Source organism: Lissotriton vulgaris, chromosome 1_1 (genome assembly GCF_964263255.1).
Source record: "Lissotriton vulgaris chromosome 1_1, aLisVul1.2, whole genome shotgun sequence".
Taxonomy (NCBI): Eukaryota; Metazoa; Chordata; class Amphibia; order Caudata; family Salamandridae; genus Lissotriton; species Lissotriton vulgaris.
The window spans coordinates 370,300,321-370,325,470 of record NC_141685.1 but is presented as its reverse complement, the minus strand read 5'-3'; the positions used below and the strand labels follow the sequence as shown (position 1 = coordinate 370,325,470).

At 45.3% G+C, this 25,150-nt stretch overlaps 1 protein-coding gene across 2 annotated transcripts in view; it reads left to right on the top strand.

Moving 5' to 3' along the window:
- Positions 1-25,150, top strand: part of EPS15 (epidermal growth factor receptor pathway substrate 15) — a 916,228-nt gene that overhangs the window by 674,845 nt on the left and 216,233 nt on the right. For both annotated transcript variants that reach the window (XM_086952422.1, XM_086952423.1), the window contains exon 17: positions 7,943-8,029. In XM_086952422.1, coding sequence (XP_086808548.1) covers positions 7,943-8,029 — 87 coding nt within the window. The remainder of the gene's footprint in view (positions 1-7,942; positions 8,030-25,150) is intronic.

Genomic DNA, 25,150 nt, shown 5'->3' with positions numbered 1-25,150 from the left:
CATCCACTCCAGAGGGGCGTGATCCGTGTAGAGGACAAATTCTCTGCCCTCCAGATAATAGCGGAGATGGTCCACCGCCCATTTGATGGCTAGGGCTTCCTTTTCCACCACGGCGTAATGTTTTTCACGAGGAAACAGCTTGCGGCTGACGTAAAGGATAGGCCTTTCATTACCCAGGGGATCTTTCTGGGACAGCACCGCCCCTAACCCCTGATCGGATGCATCCGTTTGTAGGATAAAGGGTAGGGAGTAGTCGGGGGGGGGGGGGGACCAAGACAGGACTCGAGGTCAAGGCTTGCTTTAAGTCCGTGAAGGCATGCCAGGCTTCGGGAGAGGGGTTCCGTAGCTTCTCTTCGGATCGGTTTGATTTTTTTAGCAGATCCGTCAGGGCTGCTGCTCTCTAGGAAAAATTCGGCACAAACCGTCGATAATCCCCGAGAAGTCCTAGGAAGGCTCGAAGATCTTTTTTTGTTTGGGGGAAGGGAAGGGATCGAATAGCAACAGTTTTGCTTTCTTGGGGTCTTATCAAGCCGTCTCCCAGAAGGTACCCCAGGTATTTAACTGTCTTCGCCGCCAGGGTTGTTTTGGCGGGGTTAATGGCGAACCCAAAGGATCCTAGGGAGGAGACCACGTCAAACAGATGTTTCAAGTGTTGGGGCCAGCTGTCGCTGAAGATGATGATATCATCTAAATAGGTGCCGGCGTACTGTGAGTGGGGTCTCAAGACGTGGTTCATAGCACGCTGAAAGGTGGCTGGGGCGCATGTAGACCAAAGGGCATGACTAAAAACTGGTACAACCCCTCAGGGGTAGAAAAGGCGGTCTTCTTTTTGTCTTGTTCCCTGAGGGGTATTTGCCAATACCCTTTGCATAGATCCAGGGTCGATATGTACTTTGCCTTTCCTATCCTCTCAATCATTTCATCCACCCGGGGCAAGGGGTAGCTGTCGAAGGTAGAGACCTTGTTGACCTCCCTAAAGTCTATGCAAAAACGGACTGATCCATCTGGTTTTGGCACAAGGACGATAGGAGAATTCCAGTCGCTAACAGAGGGCTCTATGATTCCCATCTTCTGCATGTCCGCTATCTCCTGTCGTATGACCGCTCGGCGGGCCTCGGGAAGTCTGTAGGGCCTTAAGCGGACTACTTTTCCTGGTACCGTTTCTATTGCATGCTCGGTGATGTTGGTTCGACCAGGAGAGGAGGAGAAGACCCCTTTCCGGGGTGCCAGGAATTCTCGTAACTCCTGGGTTTGTACGGGGGTCAGTTCTGGATCTAAACAGGAGTCAAAAGAGAAAGGAAGGTGATCGGGGTTTCCGTGTAGAACGGGACGGGGTCCTTCCCATTTTTTTAGCAAGTTTACGTGGTATATCTGGGAGGTTCCACGTATAGGGTCTATCTCTACCTCATAGGTAACCGGGGTCACCTGTCGGAGGATGGTATAAGGCCCTTGCCACTGTCCAAGAAGTTTTTGGTCAGACGAGGGCATCATGAGGAGTACCAAGTCGTTGACAGCAAAGACGCGGGACCTGGTGCCCTTGTCATACTGCTTCTTTTGGCTGTCTTGAGCGTTCCCCAGATTCTGTCTCACTATGTCCCGGATCATGGAGAGGTGTGTTTTCAGATTCTCGAGGTATTCCGGGAGCGGACGTGTTCGATCCGGCTCGGCTTCCCAGGCCTCCTGTGCCATGTCTAGCAGGGTGCAAGGGGGACGCCCGTACAGTAACTCATACGGAGAGTAGCCCGTGCTGCTCTGGGTTTTGCAGCGGATGGCAAAGAGGGCCAATGGTAGCATGTCCTCCCACCTTTTGGCTTCTAGGCCCAAGAGTTTTTTTAGGGTCTGCTTTAGGGTGGCGTTGTAGCGCTCCACCAATCCGTCCGTCTGCGGATGATAGGCAGAAGTTCTGATTTGTTTTATCCCAAGTTCAGCGCATACTCGCTTCATCAAGGCAGAAACAAAAGGCGTGCCCTGATCGGTCAGGATTTCCCGGGGAAACCCTACCCGGGAAAACAGGGAGATCAGGGCTTTGGCTATCGTTTGGGTAGTGGGTTGTCGCAGGGGTATGGCCTCCGGAAAGCGAGTGGCATAGTCCACTATGACCAGGGCATAGCGACACCCGCTATGGGAGGGCAAGAGTGGTCCTATGATGTCCATCCCTATTCGGCTAAAGGGGACGTCTATGAGAGGGAGGGGTTGCAAAGGCACTCGGGGAGGTCTATGTCGGCTGTTTTTCTGGCATACAATGCATTCACGACAATAGGTTTTGATCCTTTGATACACCCCGGGCCAATAAAACTTCTCCAAGACCGTTTGACTAGTTTTCTCGTCCCCAAAATGACCCCCCAGAAGGTGGCTGTGGGCCAGAAAGAGGACTTTGTCCTGGAAGGGACCTGGGATAAGTAACTGTGCGTTCTGTTGGGGGCCCCCTTTTCTGTACAGCAACCCGTTTCTCTTAAAGAAGTAGGGACCTACTTGCAAGGGGTCTTCGTGATCGAGGGCCCTTCCCCATGCTTCCTGAAGAAGGGGATCCTCCTGTTGGGCAGCTCTGAACTCCCTGTCGGTCTGCCACGGGTGGTCATCAGTAAATGTGGGGTAAGCGCTGACGTATTCTTTCTTCTCTTTTCTCTTCTGGCTTTTGGTTTTGTGGGGTTTAGGAACCGTCACTGGGTGGTTCTGTCCTTGGTACGGAGCGTCCTTCCACCACTGTGTCAGGGAGTCCGATGTGTCCTGGAGAAGCATAGGCAGTCCCGGATAGTCGCTCCCTAGAATGGCTTGTTCGGGGAGAGCGGGCACAAGACCAATGGGGAGGGAAGTTCCGGGGTCGTGCCGATGCTGGACACGCACCTGGGTAGTGGGGTACTGTTTGGTGTCCCCATGGACACACTGTATGGCATCCATCCCCGTAGGACTGACTGGATGTGCCAGGTCTTGAGGCCTCAGGACGCTCTGACGACAGCCGCTGTCGGCAAGGGCCATTAGTCGTTGGCCGTCGATAGAGACCGGACAGTGGAAGGCTGGTGGCGTGGTCCCTGGAGGGTTGCACAGATAGTTCCTTACAAGGCTGACCTCCATTGGTTCTTCCTTCTGCGGGCACATCCGGGCGATGTGACCGAACCCACCACAGGCATAGCACTGGGGTCCAGGATTAGGGGGATGGAATACGACCGGTGAGGGAAACAGGGGGGTCGGTTCCGGTCTCCGTTGTGGAAGGGGCCTGAGAGGCCGTGACTGTCCGGCGTTCGGGGCTCGGTGCGGATGTTCCTCCTTGCCCCGCTGGAGTTCCTGTGCTCGACTAAATGCTGAGGCTATCTCAATGGCGGTTTCCAGGGTGAGTCTGGAATGTTGCCTCACCCAACGCTGGGTGGCCGGATGTAGAGAGTTCAGGAACTGTTCCAAATAGATCTTCTCTAGAATGTCATCCTTTGTGGAGGTCTCTGGCCGGAGCCATCTGTTTGCAAGATCCCTAATCCGAAATGAGAGGGCCCTTGGATTCTCTTGTGGCCTCTCTTTTGCCTGTCGTAGCTTTAATCTATAGGTGTCATCGTCAATCCCAAGACGTTCCAATATGCACCGCTTGATATCCGCATACGGTGTGGTGCCCTGTATGTTGGCCTGCTGGTAGGCTGCTTGCGGATCGCCTGTGAGAAGGAGACCCAGATATTGACCCCAACGGTCCACTCGCCAATTGGCTGCTTGGGCAAGTCGTTCGAAGTTCGTGAAGAAGTAGTCCGGGTCTTCCCCCGGGACGCACTTCTGCAGTACCACAGAAGGGAGGGAGGCTAGGGGTCTCTGCTGACCCAGGGCCGTTGTTAACTTCTCCATGGTTTGTTCGTGGACGGTCCCTTGACCCTTCAGGGCGTCGTGAAGCTGGCCCCTGTCGTCTTCGGCGGTCTTTAGGAACTGCTCCATCAGTTTACCGAACTGTTCCTGCGATTCCGCCATCTTTCTAACAACGGCCTCCATGCTTCCGGCCGATCCCACTTCTGACACCAGATGTGAGGGAGGGTGTGCAGCGGGCCGTAAAAGCAGGCGAGGAGGCCGTATATAGTGTGCTATAGTGGTTGTTTATTGCAGATAGTCACAGAGGTAGGACACAAGGAAAACAAGGAAGACTTCAGGGTACGGGATCCACTCCGGGTCTTCGTTGCAACTCGCTGTCTTCGGGGGTTCCAACGGCGGCTCCGGTGACGTGGAGGATCCACGGAGGGCAGGGAGCAAAAGAGAAAACAAGGGACCGTTAGTCCTATCCTAGTCTTAGGATCTCTGCAACGCTCACCGTCACCCGGGACGTGTTGGGGAAGGGACGGAAAAGAGACAGTGAGGGAAGGAAGGTATCGGGAGGAAGGAACACGGGGCGGTAAGAAGAAAGGGTGTTCGGTCGGGACGTGAAGGAAATGGCGGGGCACGCAGTGCGGTGCTATACAACTATAATACAGTGCAGGGGACGTGATTCTAAAGAGAAGGGGAATATTGTACAGGGACTTTACAGGGGACTCCTAGTGAGCAGACAATAGTAAGGTTAAAGGCACTCACGTGGTCCGCCGTAACTCTCCTGTTGAGTTACGGCCGCTCTACAGCCACCTCCTGTGGACTCCACCACTCTTCGGTCCACACGTCTGCTTCGCCCGTCTGCTCTCCGTCTCCAGCTTCTTCTCCTTCACGACCACCAGTCCGAGGTTCCTGCCACAAATCTCCGACGGCTTTCACTTCCTGGTCCTCTCTTTTATCCTGTGCTGTCGCTGCCACAGGGGCGGAGCTTCCGGGGTCCGCGAGATTTGAGTCCGTCTGACCCGGTGTTCTAGTTGGTCCCTGCGGGGAAAAGAAGGGCGTGACTCTCTGGGCTCTTGTTGGCGTTTCGAGTCTGGTCCTTATGGTGGCGTTATGAGGTCGGGGATACAGTCCCGGGGGTAGCGAAGGAGGTAGGTTCGGGGAAGGGCGGTGTTCAGGTTGGGGTTGCCGGGACGTCGTCTCACATTTGGGTTTTGTATCAAAACATATTTCCAAAATAAAATTGTAAACCTAAAAATATGATCAATTGTGCTAACCTTAGCTCTAAAACCAACCAGAAGGGGAGGCAAAATTTTGCTTACATCAGCCCAGTCAAGGAGTTTCTCTAGGATTTGTTTTGCAAAAATTGTTTGGGCATTGTCAATAAGGCTGATCGGCCTATAGTGTGAAGGATCACTTGCGTCGCCCTTTTTATGAATTGTTACAATTTCAGCCTCAAGCCAGGAATCCAGCACCTTAACCCCAGCTGCATTTTATAATAGATTTAAATAAACTGACCAGATTAGGGGCTCTGATTTGTACAAATCCCTGGGGGTTTTGTCTGAGATGGAGGCCTTAGCAGGTTTTAGGGAGTCAATAGCTCTATTTGTGTCATCAAGGCTAAATGCAATGGGGGCTGTAAGATCCAAAGTTGTAAAAACATTAGGATTATTATTAAACCTAAAATCATTGGCATCCCAGAGGCATAAAGAGTAGAGAAGTGTGCCACCCATTTGTCAGGCAAGATGTTATAATGATGTGACTTAAACTTCTCTGACTTAGTTTGAGCCAAAAGGCGCCAGAATACTCGAACATCATTAATTTTACTGCCATCCAGCAAGTCTTGCCATAGCTTCTCATCCCATTTTCTTTTTGCCCTGATCAAAAGTACTCTATAGATGGATCTTGCTTTACTGATCTTAATCAGATCACCCTCTGACAGCCATTATTATTGAAGTCTTTGGTAGTTTACGTGCTTGGTCAAATCACTTTTCATCCTTAACAGGATTACATTTCACATTAGACATATCCTTATAAAAAAAACTTTGCAGCTCTTTAAAATAGGGATTTTATTTTCATTAAGCTCCACATAATTCTCCAAGTACTTTGCAAAAAGTCCATAAATCTGTGTGTATTCTTTTTGATTAAACATTCCATTCAGACAAGAAACATAGGGACGATTGTTGGTTACAAGAAGAGCTGGAACTATAGTTGTACAAATATTGTTTTACTGTCTCGGAGAATCTCCCACCAGAGTCCCCTCTAAGAGTTATGATCACTATCAAATCACGATACCACTTCCATATCAGTCAAAAGTGGCCATAATCTCACATCAGCAAGAACTTAATCTATAACACTAATACATTCTCCTCTCTTAAAAGTAGGTATTTTATTGGGATCAGAGACAGTACAACCCTTTACATGCTCCAAGGCCTCTGCTAATTGTAATGCAAGATTAGAAAGATTTTTCTTCGGTTGTCCTAATAAAGGTGGAATATCCCATATTTAATCTTCCTTTCTTGTGATCTCATTTTGATAAATGGAAGGTTCAAATGAACTATTAAAATCACCTGCTACTACAATTTTTGTGTTTACTAGAACAGTATCCATAGTTTCTTCCAGAAGAAGTAATGTAGGTGAATTGTCATATCTGACTTAAAGGTTAAAAATAGCCATACAAAATCTATAATCCTCATTAAATCAGAGCAATCTATTTATGTTTATGCGTAAATGTGCGGATACATCCATTCCTAATTAAAATCATAAGGCCCCCAGTAGCTCTCCCAAATTGCTCAGCTGGTTTTGCATTTACACTAAGAAGTAAAACCATCTATAAATACTTTCTCTGTGGCCCTAGTTTCTTGGAATAGACAGATATCATGTTCTTCTATGTATCTCACCCATTCTGAATCAGTCAGCTGAGAACTCAATCCAGCTACATTCCACAATAGTAGTTTAATCCTAGGTAGACAGTAATTAGATCTACTACGCCTATTTCCAGATGGTACACCTGGCGTCTCATCTAAGCATGTGTTCTTGTATATATTTGTACAAGTATGCTCGATATACTTGAGTTTGTCAATATCCTGGGTATCACCCGTAAATAACAGTGTTGATACGTTATCAACAATGCCATAATTTTTTGAGGAATTGTATATATTAACTTTGACTGTGCTAACCCCATCTTTAATCTCATAAACGTCTCCTATCATGCAATTTGCAGACAATCTGCTCATGTTGGGAATACTGTAGAAAATGGTAAAGCAACTTTACAAATGTATTGAACATGTAGCTAATGTGTTTTTGTTAGGGTACGTACATATAAGAGGAATACGGTGAGATTGAACTCAAAATAACTCGTGAAGCAGAGGAAGAAGTCCGTAAACATGTGAAATGTGATTTTTGGGGTGGGACAGGGATTCTAAGGACCACATTCATTTTTCTGTAGGAGGACCGTATAGGAAGTTATCTCTTGGGGTGACAAACTCAAGGTAGATGGCAACAGGTTAAAAAGGTGGAAGGAGCAATGTCTTGATGGGTTATTAAAAAGTGCTTTGTTGTGATCGCAACATACCAGCTTATTGGGTTGTGCTGGAGTGAAGTTTGTGGTCATTGTTGGAGGGATACATTTTTTGGGGAGCTGTTTGACTGGATCTTGTTTTCTGTTAGTAGTTGAAATGTTTGGGAGTGGCGTGAATGAAAGCTGAAGTGTTAATTATTAAAAACATTTTGTTGCAGATGACTGATGTTCTAGTAGCAGAAAGAAACTGTCTTGGGCAGTAGGTTGATGATTCATCACAGCATGGATTGTGGAAATGGTGAGATGTGATTGAGTGAGTTTTGAGACTGTAGTAAATAATTGTCAATATGGGTCCGAAGAGGAGGTGAGTAACAGCGTAGACATCATGATTGAAGGTTTCAGAAGGTATTTTTATCATACAAATGAAGATATTTCAGGCACACACTGCTACTAATCAGATAACACGTATTGCAAATAATAGCAAATAGTATGTCTTCATTCCTCAACCATTGTCCTTGCTTTTCAAACTGTTCTAGATCCTCATCTAAACTAGAGCCCATTTATGTAAACTACTTTGAAAAAAATACAATGAAAAAAATACAATCACTTTTTCTATTCATGTTGTGGATTCATAACATATATTCTTTTGTTTAGGTAAGAAGCAGCCCTGAAGTATCCAAAGAAATGGTGAATGAGACAGACGATAAAGAAGAAAACCATAATGTATTAATTGCTGATGAGGTAAATTGACGCTTTCTAATGGTGCAAATTAAATGTATTTTTTACTGGTTTTCCAGCATGGGAAACTTCTAGAACTGTACATGGCCAGCACATTCTCTTTAAACCTGGACCATCTTCTGATTCTTTCTAAAAGCATTCTAGTCCTGTCACAGTATTTATTGGCTGATATACAAATATGTTCGCTAAGCGTGATTAGTTTAACGTTCTTTTTAAAAGCTTAGTTCTTCATCGTAGGATTTTCATTGATAGTCATAAACATGTGAATAACTCCCTAATCCATTCATGGATCTAAATCACCATTTTCTATAGTTGCCTTCTATCGAAACAGCATTATCAAATGTCATTATCCAAGAGACCATGTTCAGATATGTGAAATGGATGCCTAACAGCCTTGTTTCTTCCTGAATGTTCTAAATAATTCTCTAGTTTAACATCTTAGAATGACATTTGCAGCAGTCCAATGCAGTAAATACCCAATATAGCAGAGAACATGGAGCTAAGAATGCAGCCTGATAGACTTACATTGAAAACAGAGTAAAAAAAAGCCTGTCCCTTTAAGAACCTAGGAGGCACCCCTGCCTAAAGTGCCTTGCACTGGCAGTTGCCTCCCAGAGCCAGTTGTTTTTTTCCATTCCCTGAAAGAAGAGTCTCAGAACCCCTACTGAGTTTATTTTATCTCCATTATCTTCCTTTTTTCTGAAAAGATTTTACCGGCGTGATAATCTGCTGTTGAGTTTAACATTATTTCTGGGCGTATGATTTCTTTTTTTTCTGTCTGAATACCATTCCTTTTCTCTAAGTGCCCCTTACGTGGTTGAAAGAAATCAATGATTCATGCCCCCAAGGTATGTATGGTTTGTCTTCCAACATCACATACTTTGATTGAATGTGACATCTGCAAGTAGATGTAAAAAAATCCTTTAAAGACAGAGAGGGCTTCATACTAAGAGGTGTGTTGGAAGATTTGAGGGCAAAAGAGGAGAATAAGAAAAAGAGGCTAGAAAGAGCAGCTTCTCAGGCAGCCTTGATTTCCTTACCACCTAATGAAAAAGACCACAATAGAGGGAGGTCAAGGGAGAGAAGATCAAGTGGCAGAAAAACACATCACCATTCCCAATGCCACCAGAGAACAACATAGTAATCAGATGTTGTCAGTCTCTGCTCCGACCTGCTTGCCTTCAAAGGGTGGCTTTGCAACAACACTTTGACTCTCAGAACATGACCTGTCATCAATGTTGGGCGATTCAAGGTCACCATCAAAGAGATACTCATCGCTGTCGAGGAATTACAGATCAATGTCAGTCCTCACAAGAACGATGTCGGAGACTATGATCGCCATTGATGTTGAAGTAGAAAGTGACTACTTCTATGTGTAAGATGTTTAAAGAATTGTCTGTATTACCTTCAACTGTCCACTCTATTCAGTCTATATTTTCTCAAGCTTCAATATCCTCTCCTTTGCAGAAAGAAAAAAACCTTTCCTAAAAAGGATAAGAGAATAAACAAGTTCCACTCCATTTGGCTGTTCAAAGCCAGCATCATCTCTGGACCCTGCACCCTTGCTTCAATTCCTTTTCAAGTTCCCCCTCAGAGGTCTCTTTATAATAGAGGATGCAGGTTGTATACCCAGTATTGCTCTTCTTGTTCTGACTGTGACTTATCCCATATATAATACACTCCCACATTTCCAGCATGTTCTCAATCTAGAGTTTTGCCAGTGGATGACATCCTCCCCGTCCATGAGGTATTGGCGAGAGAGGCAGCAAATCTAAATATTGCCCCATGGACACACATCAACCATAATACTGGAGACTCTTTAACAAACTGCAGCTCCTAAATATTTGTTACCTCTGGTTCCTAGTCTTAGATACAGTGGAAGAAAACCGTATGACTCTGGCCACTCTGAAGGCTGTAACACCACACCGGCAGAAAAAATACAGCCACCTCAAGAACGGAATTCTTCAAGGTAGATCCTTAGCTGGTCTTGGATATAGTACCAATAGTGAGACGAAAACATGCATTACCTCAAGAATCAGTTGATCTGCCTGAAAAAGCAAAAGGTGTGTGGTACAGCATCAATTATTTTAAAGAACACCAACACAACAGCACTGCTCTTGAGGTATCACCGAGAGATCTGGGATGGCATGAAATCCTTTGTGACAGATTTATAGAAACACTGGCAACATGATTTTTAAGGGTGTTAGACTAAGGTTGCCTGGTCTCAAATCAAGTCATTAGTGCTGCGGTTGACTCCTCTGAGCTTGCTGCTACAGAATGCTGCCATGGAATCTCTCTGATAAGAACTTAATGGCTGAGACTGTCATCTCTGAAGTCTGATAGGCAGCTCAAAAAAGGCAATCTGCTCTTTTCAGGAACAGTTCTTTTCGGGCAACATACGGAAGAAGAGCTGCTTTGTATGAAAAATAAAGCAGAACCCCTAAAGGCAGCTGAGCTAGAGGAACAAAAGTTCATCATACAGTATTGGCCCAAAGAGCTCTTGTTTTTTCCATCACAGGGTTCAATATCTGAGATAGCCCCACCAGGTGCAACATCAACAAAATCCGGGCCAGAAACCTCTGTAGCAATGGAAATACCAAAAACAAAAATAGACTCCACCAAGGACCTCAAACTCCAGGGGATGGAATTCTTCTGGTAATCGCCAGTGATGTTGCAACACCCTCTTCCCATTAGTAACCCACTGCTGTAGGGAGGATTCATGTCCCACCTGGAACTGTGGAAGTCTATATTCAAAGACAAATGGTTATTGAATATCCTATGAAGACAAGGATCCTCGATTCACCTAAAGGTAATTCCGCCACCTGTTTCACCTAAAGAAATGTCAAATCACCAACGTCCTGCACTGCAAGTGGACTTTCAGCTTCTATTAGCCAAATAAACTATAGAAAAGGCACCACCAGAACAGGAAAGCAAACATTTGTTTACCCATATGTGTATTCCTTGGCTGCCCAAAGGCCCGGATAGTTAGGTGATTGAGACAGACTCCCCATTCTGATAGTGAGAGATTGTCACTATGATCCGTTTTGGAATTTTATTTTTGGAAGAACACTCCTTTTTGAGATTCTGATTGTTGACTCACCATGCTACTAATTGTATAGCCTGGGTCTTAAGGACTATAGGCCCTCACAATATTGTTTCTCCTATGACCACTAATCTTTGAGACACTGTTGAAGGTGGTCTAATCTAGTCTTGCATTTGGGACTATGTATATGCAGGATGCCATGGATCATAGGAGAGACAACTTGTCGAGCTGTATGATTGGTGGTTTTCTATAAATCTAAACCTTTCCTTAGAATTGAAGAAACTCTCTAAAAAGACGCATTGTCTCTTTTTGTGTGTGTTGTTGCTCCCAAGTATGTGCACCGGCATTTGGATTGACTTTTCCATGTTAATATTCAGACCTAGACCTATTAGCAGATGCACCATGGTATCGAAGTCTTGAGCTGAGCTTTTAAGAGCCAGTAATAAAACATTGCATATACTTCTATTTGAACTGAAGATGGTTCATCTTGCCCTCAAAGCTTTTTTGCTATCTCAGTAATCAAAAAACATGATTCAAACAGACAACACCCCCACCATGTAATGCACAAAAAACAAGTGGGAACAAGATGAAGACAGTTGTCTCTTCGAGCACGAATGATGTGATTAGACCTTGGCCACAGGAACCAGTCTGACAGCAATACACATCCCGGGAACACAGAAGCCGGAGTCAGATTTTCTCCGGCAATATCACAAGGAAAGCTACACGTAGGTTCTTCATGCCAAAGTTGTATGAAACCTCTTTGGAGAATGGAGATTCCCAACAGTAGTCCTATTTGCCAAAGCAAAAAAAAACTGCATAGCTGAGACTTTGCATCCAGGGCACTAGAATGTAAATCAGTGAGCAATGTCCTTTTTTTCAGTTGGTCGATACCATTTGTCTGTGCCTTTCCTCACATTCCTCTCATACCATCAGTGACTGTGAAGCTATGCAATTTCAAAATAAAAATGATTCTACTAGCATCAAATTGGCCAACACAGTAGTATTACTCTGACCTTCTAGATCTGTCAGTTGTGCATCACATAAAAAAACCTTGAAAATCAGATCTTCTGAGCAATAACACCTGTGCCTACAGTCCTTGAATTTGGCTATTTGGCTCCTGAAGTCATGCAGCACGAATATCTAAACCTTCCTCAGCAATCCATGGAGATACTTAAAGAAGCTAAATGTCCATCAATGAGATTTTGCTATACTCTAAAATGAAAAAGATTCTGCTTATGTTGCCACACTGAACGTCAGTCTTATTATATGCCAAGTAATAGTACTACTACCTCACGGCGCTAACAAGCACAGTAAAAAAATTCAATTCTTCAACAAAGGCCTAGATGGCCAGCATAGTGACATTGAGAAAGTCGCCACAGCAAGTCTCTTTAAGATTCAAATAATTAAAGATTTTCTGGAAGGAAGTGAGGTTTATCCACCTGTGAAGGCCATTTAAACCATGGGAGCTCAGCCTCCTGCTCTCCTTTAGAGCCTGTGCTTTGGGGCAAACTTACTGGCATCCCCTTTAAAAATCTGCTTTTGCAATAGCGGTCACCTGAGGTAGAAGAGTCTGCAAGTTACAATCTTCGTTAGCAGTAGAAACGCTTTCTAGCTTCAATTCCAATTGGGTTCTTTTAGGAACACACCCTTCAATCTTACCCATGTTCGTATCTGATTTCCACATTGTTCAGACTATCAATCAGACATTAACGTTTTCCGTAATCCATCAACATCAGAAGAGACACTTTCTGGAAAAAACCAAAGGTATTAGAAAAACAAACCATTTGATTGTCAATTATGCCATATTAGAAAAGGCTGGCCACCCCTGTACAATCCATTGCAAGATGGATAGTGACTTCTATTTAATTATGCCACCAACTTTCAAACAAGCAACTTCAAAGTCAAAGGTACTCTACAAGAGGGAGAGCAAGTACCACATCATTTATTAGAGCTGTTCTATTTCAGAAATTGGTAGAGCTACAGCATGGAAATCTATACATACATTTACTAGCACTATTGTCTAGATTTTAACACCCAAACAGATAACAAGTTGGTGCAGGAAACTATGAGGAATCTTGTTAAATAAAGATTTTAGCTTCTTAGGTATTTGTATACCATAATTATGTGTATATAATTCAGCAGCCACTATATTGGACTACTCGGCTTGCTACTCTGTGAAAGCATTATTGACTTTAAAGGCGATGCAGAAGAAAAGTTAACATACCTGTAGTCCTGGTTCTGCGTCGTTGCAATCTTCATTAAAGTCATAAACAACCCTCCTGCCCCCACTGCTTCTTTAATATTGTAGAGCAATGTATCATTATGCTCTGTTCAGTGCTGTAAGAAAGAACTGGCTCTGGGAGGCAGCTTCTGGTGCAATGCATTATAGGAATGAGTGCCTCCTAGGTTCTTCAAGGGACAAGCCCCCTTTTTGCTCTCTGTTTTCAATGTAAGCCTATCAGCCTGCATTTTTACCTTCATATTCTCTGCTGAAAGGTGTTTTCTCTGCATTTCAGTGCTGCAATGCAATTCGATGATGTTAATCTGGAGAGTTCTTTTGAACCTTCAGGAAAAAATTAAGCCATTTCACTGATTTGAGTAGATAGATACTCTATGATGTTGTTTCCATGAAAGTAATCTAAACAAAAAGATGTTCCGGGTCCTTGTGCCCTGCAGGGAATTTTTCAAGAGTTTGACTTGAATGAAGATTCCTACGACACAGAACCAGGATGACTGATAATTAACCTTTTCTTCCTCTTAGTCATTTAGCCTTGGAGAAGGCAAAGAGAGATAAAAAGGCTTACTACTCTGTATGTGTGGGATGGGTGGAGCATATGTAACAGGTGGAGGCCAGTTGGCATCTATTCCAGGGCTCAAGTGAGCCTTGCCATCAGTTTTTGTGAAAAGCTTTATTTGGGTTAATCCATCCATCATCTGTTGAAGAGGTTCTTTTGGCTATGTAGGCAAAATAGTTGGTTTAGTGTCTCCTTTTCCTTTGTAGCTATTGTCTGATCATCTTTTTGTATTTGTGTGTGTGTCAGTGGGTCACAGACGCAAGATTGTGATTGAAGAGTGAGGCAAATGCTTATACTCTAGAAGGCACGGAATTGTGGCAACCTGATCTGCTGAATCTGGTTCTACGAATCAAGACTTTTTTGTAATGAATTGTTGTTAAAACCTTTCATCTCCTTAAATGTCCTTACATCAGTTTTCTTGTTTGGAATGCATAGATCCTTTTTGCATTTTGCAAGGGGGCACCCTCTCTAAGACACCCTCTCTTCTGTTTCTTCCTGTTAAAAAAAGATACCTCCACCCTATCCCCAACCTCCTCATTATAATGTATTTACTGTTGCACATAAAGAACACGTTCAATGATTAGTTGTTAAGTTAGTAAAATTCTCTAATGGCGTCCGAGCTATTCAAAAATCTCAAATTAAAAACAAATGCATGTTACCCCCAGCCCCTTTCGTCTACCTTTTTCAGGGAGGGGAGGGGGGCATTCATCTTCCATTCTCTTCTATCACCCTCATCATCTTCTTTTTTTAAACAAATCCAAAATCGTCATTATTCTATTTTCTTTGATCCACTTCTGTCTAATTTGTTACCCATTTCCTCCCTAATGCCTAAAAACTGGAACTTTTCAATGCTCCTCTATGTTCCTATCCTCCTAATCTCTTCCCCCTGGGATGCCTTTCTGTTCCTTGGTCTGATTTTATTTCCCTGCATTATATTTAATTTGTATTCGACATAAAAGACAGACTGTTCAAACTCCTATTTTGTAGTAACCAAACTTCCCTTTGTTTTTCTTCTCAAATTTTTGCCTGACTTATTTCCTACCATATCTAGAATTTGATAATGGGCCTGGCCATTTTTATGCAAAGTATCTATTTGTTCGAGGCATATGGGCTGCAGATGGTACATTATGAATAGATCGCCATCTGGTGTTGGGCTCGGATGATTGCACTTTGTTTTTCTCTTGGAGAGTCTTTTGTCTCTTGGTGACTCCTCCCTTGGTTGGTAGTGCGCATGGGCATCGGCTCCATCCTTAGATTGTTTTTTTGCGCCATCGGGTTCGGATGAAGATCGAGACGCTCCAGATCAACTTCGCAAGAAAGTGATTTTCGGCGCGTATTCCCTTTCCAATTCGACGGTATTGTTATTCGAACGCGTTCATTTCCATTCCGACGCGTTACAAATTCAAAATAGAAGAGAAAAACTTGGAACTACGTCGAAGAAAAGGAGGCCTTTCTCGACGCAGTCAAGCCCGGAGTCCATGGAAAGGACTCCATTCAAAAAATGTCCAACGTGTGGTGCTAAGTTCCCACACAAGGACCTACACGAGGTGTGCAACCTCTGTCTATCGCCTGAACACGAATCCGGGGACTGCGAAGCCTGCGCAGCATTCTCCTCCAAGCTAACGATTAGAAATCGTCGAGCTCGAAGACACGAGGTTTCCAGAATGCAGGCAGAAGCGATCCCGGAGCTGTTCGGAGACGAACAAATCGAGGAAGAAGAGGACCAGTCGGGGTCGGAAGGGGACCAGTCGGAGGCTGAAGAACTCATCGAGCTACAAACCGTGAGTGACGACGTCCCCTTACCGAAAAACCGACCCCGTGCGGTAACGACCCCGCCCTCGGGCCCGGTCAAACCGCTGAAAAAAGTTTCCGACGCCCCGCCTTCGGGCCCGGCAACGAAACCGAAACTGAAACCGAAACACTCGGACTCCCACCATGTCGGATCCGAGAAAAGGGCGACATCGACTTCGGCACCGAGGCTACATACAAAGGACAGCTCGGGATCGAAACATTCCATGTCGAAACATAAATATGACTTATCGCCCAAGAGACACTCGATACCAAGAAAGTCGGAATCGAGCAAACATTCGGTTTCGAAAACAACAAAATCTGACGATAGAAAACAAAAGCACCTCTCGGAACCAGGACCCTCGGTACCGATTCAGGAGCAACAGACAGATCCCAAACAAAAGATCTTGTTTATTGATCCACAAACTGGGAAAGTGGTCACAAAGAAGAGAAAGAGTGAACAGTCAGAAGATAAACCTCTTCCTTCAAAAAAGAGAACAATGGGGACGAATATAACTCCTCCTGCTTCTCCTCGTCCTAGACTAACACCCTCTTCTCCTATTCCTCACAATAGACCAAATATTACTACACCTTCCACACCAAGACCAGCTACACCTCAGTCAGATGTAGACAGTGATCTGGGGGAGAGAGAACCTCAAGGGGATGACGAAACTATCCCAGATGAGGAGGATCCATGGGAAAATTATGATGTAGGGTCAGATGAAGACAACGACCCAGAGCTATATCCCTCAAAGCCTTCACCACCTGATGATAACACAGGTTTTGTGCAGCTCATTAATAGGGCAGCGAAATACCATAAAGTAGATATACATACAGAACCTCAAATAGAGGATTTCTTGTTAGAGACTCTACCTAATGCACAGAGAACATCAGGTACTCTTCCTATGTTGTTGAAGGGTCTTCTTAGTCACACAGAGGAAATATTCAAAAACCCAGTGAGAGCCAGGGTGTTAAACCCAAGAATTGATAAAAAATATAAAGCGGCTCCAAAGGACCCAATATTTATTAAAGGGCATGTACCTCTAGACTCGCTGGTGGTCTCAAACGCTCGTAAAAGAGCAAACTCATTATCTACAGGAGAGGCTCCTCCACCAGATAAAGAGTCAAAGCTAATAGATGCATGAGGCAAAAGAGTAGCATCACAGGCAGCGAATAGCTGGCGTATAGCCAATACACAAGCACTACTCGCACGTTATGACAGGGCACATTATGATGAGTTAGAGAAACTTATCACACATCTCCCAAAAGAACATCAGAAAAAGGCAGATCAATTAATACAGGAAGGTAAAATAATAACCAATACTTCCATTAAGTGTGCATTAGACGCAGCAGACACTGCAGCAAGATCTATTAACACCAGTGTCATGCTAAGAAGGCACGCATGGCTTAGAATCTCAGGATTCAAACAAGAAGTACAAACAGCCCTACTGAACAAACCTTTTGATCAGAAGACACTGTTTGGTTCAAGCACAGACGAGACCTTAGAAAAAATGAAGAAAGATACAGAAACGGCTAAGTCAATGGGAGCATTGCAACAGCCAACACACAGAGGTTCCTTTCGTAGATCCACCTATAGAGGGGGCTCAAAGAATACAGGAACAAATCAGCAATCCACCTCTTTCACACCAACATCACCCAGAGGTAATTCAAGAGGCAGTTACAGAGGTAACAACAACAAGGGTAGAGGCCGCGGAAATAATAACAACCGCAACGCCTCAACACCAACACAGTGACTTCATAGAACTCCCCCCAGACCACATAACACCGGTCGGGGGACGTCTATCACAGTTCCTACCTGTCTGGGAAAACATCACATCAGACAAGTGGGTGAGACAAATTATCCAACATGGTTATTGCCTAGAACTCACAGCTACCCCACCAAACATCCCCCCCAAACAGCGTCCAATGAGTCAAGATCATCTGACATTGTTAAGAGAAGAAGTTCTAGCACTTCTACAAAAGCATGCAATAGAGAAGGTCCCAAAAGATCAACAAGGAACAGGAGTATACTCTCTATACTTCCTGATCCCCAAAAAGGACGGGTCCCTAAGACCCATATTAGACCTCAGACCTCTCAATGCTTACATAAATTCGGAGCATTTCCACATGGTCACGCTCCAACAAGTACTCCCTTTACTGAAGAAAGGGGACTTTCTTTCTACACTGGATCTAAAAGACGCTTACTTTCATATCCCAATTCACAAAGCCCACAGAAAATACCTAAGGTTTGTGTTGGAAGGACAACACTATCAGTTCAAAGTCCTTCCGTTCGGTGTCACAACAGCACCAAGAGTTTTCACAAAATGTCTAGCTGTGGTGGCAGCACACCTAAGAAGACAACAAATACATGTCTTCCCCTACTTGGACGATTGGCTAATAAAGGCCAAGTCAAAAGAAGAATGTCTTCACAACACACAGAAGACAATTCAATTGCTGCACCACCTAGGGTTCACAGTGAACTACAAAAAATCGCACCTGCAACCAAACCAGATTCAGCAATACCTGGGGGCTACAGTGGACACAGAAAAGGCAATAGCATACCCCAACCCAGTCAGGATACAAACAATGGTCGGGTTAATACAAAGATTTCAACCACAACACTCACTACCAGCACGAGTGTTTATGCAACTATTAGGCATGATGTCCTCATGCATACTGCTAATACCACATGCCAGACTTCAAATGCGTCCACTACAGGAGTGTCTAGCGACACAGTGGAATCAGGCTCAAGGGCAGATTACAGACCTGGTGTTGGTGGACGACCGGACGCATCGCTCTCTGAAGTGGTGGAACACAGAAAACATTTCCAAGGGACGGTCGTTTCTAGAGCCAATTCCACAAGTAATAATAACAGCGGACGCATCGCTCTCCGGATGGGGAGCGCATATGGACAAATACACAGTACAGGGGAAGTGGAGTGTGCAGCAAAAGAAACTGCACATCAACTACCTAGAACTATTAGCAATATTTCTAGCACTAAAAGCCTTCCAAATGCAAATAATAGGCAAAGCAGTCCTGATCAGAACAGACAACATGACTGCAATGTATTGTATTCAAAAACAGGGGGGGACACACTCTCTCCAACTGTCCAGACTAGCACAGGACATATGGAGATGGGCCATTCCTCAAAAGATCTACCTGTTAGCGGAACACCTACCAGGAGTTCAAAACCAAATAGCAGACATCCTAAGCAGACAGTCAGAACAAGTGCACGAATGGGAGCTGCACGACCAAATACTACAGCCATTCTTCCAAAAATGGGGGCAACCAGAGATAGATCTGTTTGCCAATCATCAGAACGCAAAATGCAAAGAATTCGCATCCAGGTACCCACACCAAAGGTCCCAGGGCAATGCACTGTGGATAAATTGGTCCAACAGATTTGCGTACGCGTTCCCTCCTCTACCACTAATTCCATTACTGGTTCGGAAACTGCAGCAACATTCAATGACAATGATACTAGTGGCACCCACGTGGGCAAGACAGCCGTGGTTCACCACGCTGCTACAACTCTCACAAGTACCACATCAAAAGCTAAGGTTATTACCCATGCATCTTACACAGAACCATGGAGAAATAATGCACCCAGATCCCAAACAACTGAACCTAGCGATCTGGCTCCTGAAGTCATAGAGTTTGGGTATTTAGATTTACCACCAGAATGCATGGAAATCACAAGCAAGACGTCCTACCACCAGAGCATGCTATGCAGCAAAATGGAAGAGGTTTGCTATACACTGTAACAGTAAGCACATCAACCCTCTGGACGCATCTACTAAACAAATCATTTGCTATTTGTTACACTTACAGCAATGTAACCTAGCATATACCTCTATCAGAGTTCATCTAGCAGCCATAGCAGCATACCTACAAAACAGACAACATCTGTCATTGTTCAAAGTACCAGCAATTAAAGCTTTCATGGAAGGACTCAAAAGAGTCATTCCACCAAGAAGACCACCTTCCCCAGTCTGGAATCTCAACATAGTGCTTACCAGACTAATGGGGCCACCCTTTGAACCTATGCATAGGTGTGAAATACAATTCCTCACATGGAAGGTAGCCTTCCTCATAGCTATCACGTCACTTAGAAGAGTAAGTGAACTGCAGGCTTTTACGATTCAAGAACCATTTATGCAGCTACACCAAAATAAAGTGGTTCTTAGAACAAACCCAAAATTCCTACCGAAGGTTATTTCAGCATTCCACATCAATCAGTCAGTGGAATTACCGGTTTTCTTTCCAAAACCACAAACAGTAGCTGAAAGAGCCCTACATACACTGGATGTTAGAAGGGCCATATTGTACTACATAGAAAGAACACAAACTTTCAGAAAGACAAAACAGCTATTTGTTGCGTTTTCTCCCACACATAAAGGCAATCCCATCTCCAAAGCGGGCATTGCCAGATGGATTGTAAAATGCATTCAAATATGCTACTTAAAGGCAAAGAGAACATTAACTGTTCCTCCTAGAGCTCACTCTACACGTAAACTAGGAGCATCTATGGCATTTCTGGGAAACATTCCACTAGATGACATATGCAAAGCGGCTACCTGGGTTACACCGCACACCTTCACAAAACACTATTGTGTAGATGTGCACACAACACAACAAGCTAGAGTGGGACAAGCAGTATTAAAAACATTGTTTCAGACAGTTGCAACAGACACGGGTGACCACCGCTAGGGAGAGAACTGCTATATAGTCTATTCATAATGTACCATCTGCAGCCCATATGCCTCGAACGGAATATGCTACTTACCAGTATGCATCTGTTCTTGGCATAGAGGGCTGCAGAGTGGTACATGCCCTCCCAGCCTCCCCGGAAACCTGTGTCTGTTCCAACACTATCTTATTTAGATACACTTACATGGGCACTCTTATCTGTATTCTACTATACTACTCCATCTAACCCTACTATGGCAAAACAATCTAAGGATGGAGCCGATGCCCATGCGCACTACCAACCAAGGGAGGAGTCACCAAGAGACAAAAGACTCTCCAAGAGAAAAACAAAGTGCAATCATCCGAGCCCAACACCAGATGGCGATCTATTCATAATGTACCACTCTGCAGCCCTCTATGCCAAGAACAGATACATACTGGTAAGTAGCATATTCCTTCCATCAACATTATTTTGGGAATTCACTAAATCAAAAGGTTCAGCAGTTTCATGTTGTCACACCTAGTGCTTTTATTCTTCCATCAAAATGAGTTTGTGTTAGTGAACCTTAATGAGTGGGGCAAAGTAGCCATGGTCTGTGATTCAGTGTCCCATAGCGATTGTCAGCTTTAGGCTTGTCTAAACTAAATGAGTTATGAAGTTTTCTTTAGGAGCTGTTATTTAAGTTCAGCTGGCTAATATGGTTTTCGGGGAGGGGGGGGGGGGGGGGCTGTGCCATAAGTTTCAACTTTGTGCACTAAGGAACTTGCAGCCCATTCGTTTCTCACCTGAGAAAGGCTGATTAGATTGTATGTGTTAGCCAACTCGAGGTCCCAGTCTGCAGCGTAGTGTCCATCTTGCATTTCCATATACAGTCTTGTTTGCCCCCCATAGGTTTTGCATTGAAGTATTAAAAAAAAAAGTGATGGGTAGAATGCTTGAGTTAATCCCAGCCATTGGTAATAACCCGGCCTGCATCCAAATTCTTTAGTGGAGACAGTTATTTTGTTAAACTCCCTCTGATGTGGAATGCTCTTAAGGACAATCCTAGTACAAATTTTAACACAATTTCATAAGCAGGCTTTGGTGGCCCATCGTCCAGAGGGGAGGGGAGGTCTTTGTACAAAATACATTCGAGATCTAATGTTAGGATGCTATGTTGACTGGCTCACTCGAACAATTAGGAGATTCTCCCTGGATATTTAATTAAAAAAACACCACAGCCTTAAAAGTTGTGGGTTTTTTATTAAGTGCATATCTCAAGTGATGTGAATAGAGAGCCCAGTTAAAAAATAAAATAATAGACTGAGGAGAGTTCATTTTTGCACACAGTGTGGGGTTGTATGGTTGTGGCCTGTTTGCTTGGCTGAAGTACTTGCATGGGACATCCCGTTTGCCCTAAAAGTGCTCATTTTGCATAGTACTGAGGGCATAGGCGGCAACAGGTATAAGTATCACGTATTCCTCGGCCTCACTCTGGCCAAAAGAGACATTGCACGACAATGGAAGGATGCTGAACTGCCGCATCTTAGGGCTTGGAAATGGGGGATGGACTTTTGCATGGGATTTGAGGTTGTGGTATTTCATGTGATGGGTTGTCCCCACAAACATCCTAAGATCTGGCAGAGGTGGGCAGATTACCGGGTTGTTTCTAGAGCCTGTGCACACTTCTGAGCTACAATTGGATGACGAAATTAGACATTATTGTCAGGATGTTCGTCAGGTTGCTGAGAATACAAAGATCACAATTGTTTAAGCCTTTAGAAGCTGCTTCGGGCAGGGTGGAGGGTGTGCCGGGGGTTTACTGTGCATGCGTTTGTTTTCTTTGTTTTTTTCTGGTCTCCTTGTTGGGAATAAAGTATACGTTTTATCATGTGGCACAAAATATATGTACTTGGTCCGACTGGATCGCAATGTAGGCAAAAAAACTAACATTTGTTGTGAAATAATCATGATTCTCTCAGTAACTACTGGAGATTTTCTAGATATGTAAATCTAAAGCAGTTTGTCTGCTGGAGAATATACTTTAAAACGATAAATTATTTGAGTTTGGCTTGATAAGGTTGATGCTTGCTGCCATGATTGAGAACAAGAATTTGTCTACTGTCCACACAGTATCCGTAGCTCCCAGAATTAGCTGCATTGTGGGTGGGGCTTCTTTGTGTTATATAATAGGAAAAAGTTCTATTTTAGATGATTTGAAAAAGGCCTGTGTCACTTTTGAAAGGGCAATGACAGATCAAAATTCAGAGCAACCATTTGCTATTCAGAGTCGTAAGACGCCCAGATAGATACCTGGACTGCCCTACGTGTATTCTGTGTACTTTATTCTCTTGAAACGTTTGTCAGCAGTGATGCAAGATTTGGTTAGAAAGGACGATGCTTTCTTCACGTCCCTTGCTCATTCTGAATTGCTGAGGCTGGTGACCCCAGCTCTGGTACTTTTTAAGGTGGACTACTGCAATGACTCATTTGTCAACATTAGAAAGAAATGTTTGACGAAGATCCAGATCGTTCTAAATGCAGCTGCACGCTTGCTACTAGGCATTCCAAAACGCATATCTGCCTCTTCTGCGCCCAATTACATTTGCTTCCAGTCAGGAAGCGTATTGATTTTAAAGCCTTTTGTATTGCTTTTCATTCACTCCACAGCATTGCTCCTGAATATCTGAAGAATAGTTTCCAATGATATATCCCTTCCAGCCCTCTTAGGTCTGTATCAGAATACAATCTTATTGTGCGTGCCGAAAAACAAGAAAGCAAGCTGGGGTGATAGAGGTTTTATTGTGGGCACAATCAGACTTATGGAACTCTCTTCCTCGGGAGTTGAAAAAAACAACGATCTATTAGCCTTTAGGAAAGGATCAAAACTTGGTTGTTTAACCAGTAATCCTATTTCTTCCTCTTTATGCAGTCTGTCTCTCTGAGACTAGTGCCTAGACGCCCTTGGTTATTGGTCTCGCCAAGTCCCATTTTCAATATAGCATAAGTTAAGAATGCAAAACAATAAGGACAGAACTGTAACTGTTATTCCGAAGATACTTTACCATTGTCAACTCACTCTTCCAGACTTTCAGGTTTTGGCCACAAAACACATACCGCGTAGCTTCTATTTAGTTCTTGCCTAGACAGCCCATACTTGGTCTCTTAAAGACCTTTTGTTATCTATCAGTGGGCTTGGAGGCAGCCCATTGCTTACCATTGGTTAGATTTATCATCCATCTCGTTTGCTTCCTTCTTATTAATTAGGTGCTGTGGGCTTCCTTCCTTTTCTAGTATTTGTACCCCACCATGGACAATGGATGCATTAAATGTCCTTCAAAAGGTTATTTTTGTAGACTTTACCTTTCCTGTGTATTTTAGCACTCTACCAGTGTCCTCTCCCAATACTGCTTTCCTGGTTGGTGGCCATGGTGCATCCCCTCCCATTGTCCGTGCTGTCTCGCCACATCCACCCACCCTCCTGTCGTCTGTGCTGCCTCGCCCCTGTCATCCATGCTGCCTTGCCCCGACCACTCATCCTCCCATCGTCGTCTGTGCTGCCTCACCCCCAACATCGTTCGTGTTGCCTCAGCCCCCATCCACCCACCCTCCTTTTGTCCGTGCTGCCTCACCCCAACCGTCGTCCATGCTGCCTCGCCCTGTTGTCGTGCATGCTGCCTTGCCCCATTCACCCACTCTCCTGTCGGCCATGCTGCCTCACTCCCTCCCGTCATCTGTGATGGCACAGCCCCCAATCACCCACCTTCCCGTCGTCGTCCATGCTGCCCGAACCCCTTCGTCGTCCGTGCTACCTCACCCCATCCACCCACCCTGCCGTCGTCATCTGTGCTGCCTCAACCCTTCCAACCACCCGTCGTCGTCAGTGCTACCTCACCCCCACCCTCCCTTCGTCCGTGCTGCCTCGCACCCACCCTCCCTTCGTCCGTGCTGCCTCGCACCCACCCTCCCTTCGTCCGTGCTGCCTCGCACCCACCCTCCCTTCGTCCGTGCTGCCTCACACCCACCCGACCTTAATCCGTGCTGCCTCGCACCCACCCGACCTTAATCCGTGCTGCCTCGCACCCACCCACCCTACCTTTGTCCGTGCTGCTTACCCCACCTACCCTTTGTCCGTGCTGCCCTACCCCTACCCACCCTCCCTTTGTCCGAGCTGCCCTACCCCTACCCACCCTCCCTTTGTCCGTGCTGCCCTACCCACCCTCCCTTTGTCCGTGCTGCCCTACCCCCACCCACACTCCCTTTGTCCGTGCTGCCCTACCCCCACCCTCCTTTTGTCCGTGCTGCCCTACCCCCACCCACCCACCCTCCTTTTGTCCGTGCTGCCCTACCCCCACCCACCCACCCTCCTTTTGTCCGTGCTGCCCTACCCCCACCCACCCACCCTCCTTTTGTCCGTGCTGCCCTACCCCCACCCACCCACCCTCCTTTTGTCCGTGCTGCCCTACCCCCACCCACCCACCCTCCTTTTGTCCGTGCTGCCCTACCCCCACCCACCCTCCTTTTGTCCGTGCTGCCCTACCCCCACCCACCCTCCTTTTGTCCGTGCTGCCCTACCCCCACCCACCCACCCTCCTTTTGTCCGTGCTGCCCTACCCCCACCCACCCTCCTTTTGTCCGTGCTGCCCTACCCCCACCCACCCACCCTCCTTTTGTCCGTGCTGCCCTACCCCCACCCACCCACCCTCCTTTTGTCCGTGCTGCCCTACCCCCACCCACCCACCCTCCTTTTGTCCGTGCTGCCCTACCCCCACCCACCCACCCTCCTTTTGTCCGTGCTGCCCTACCCCCACCCACCCACCCTCCTTTTG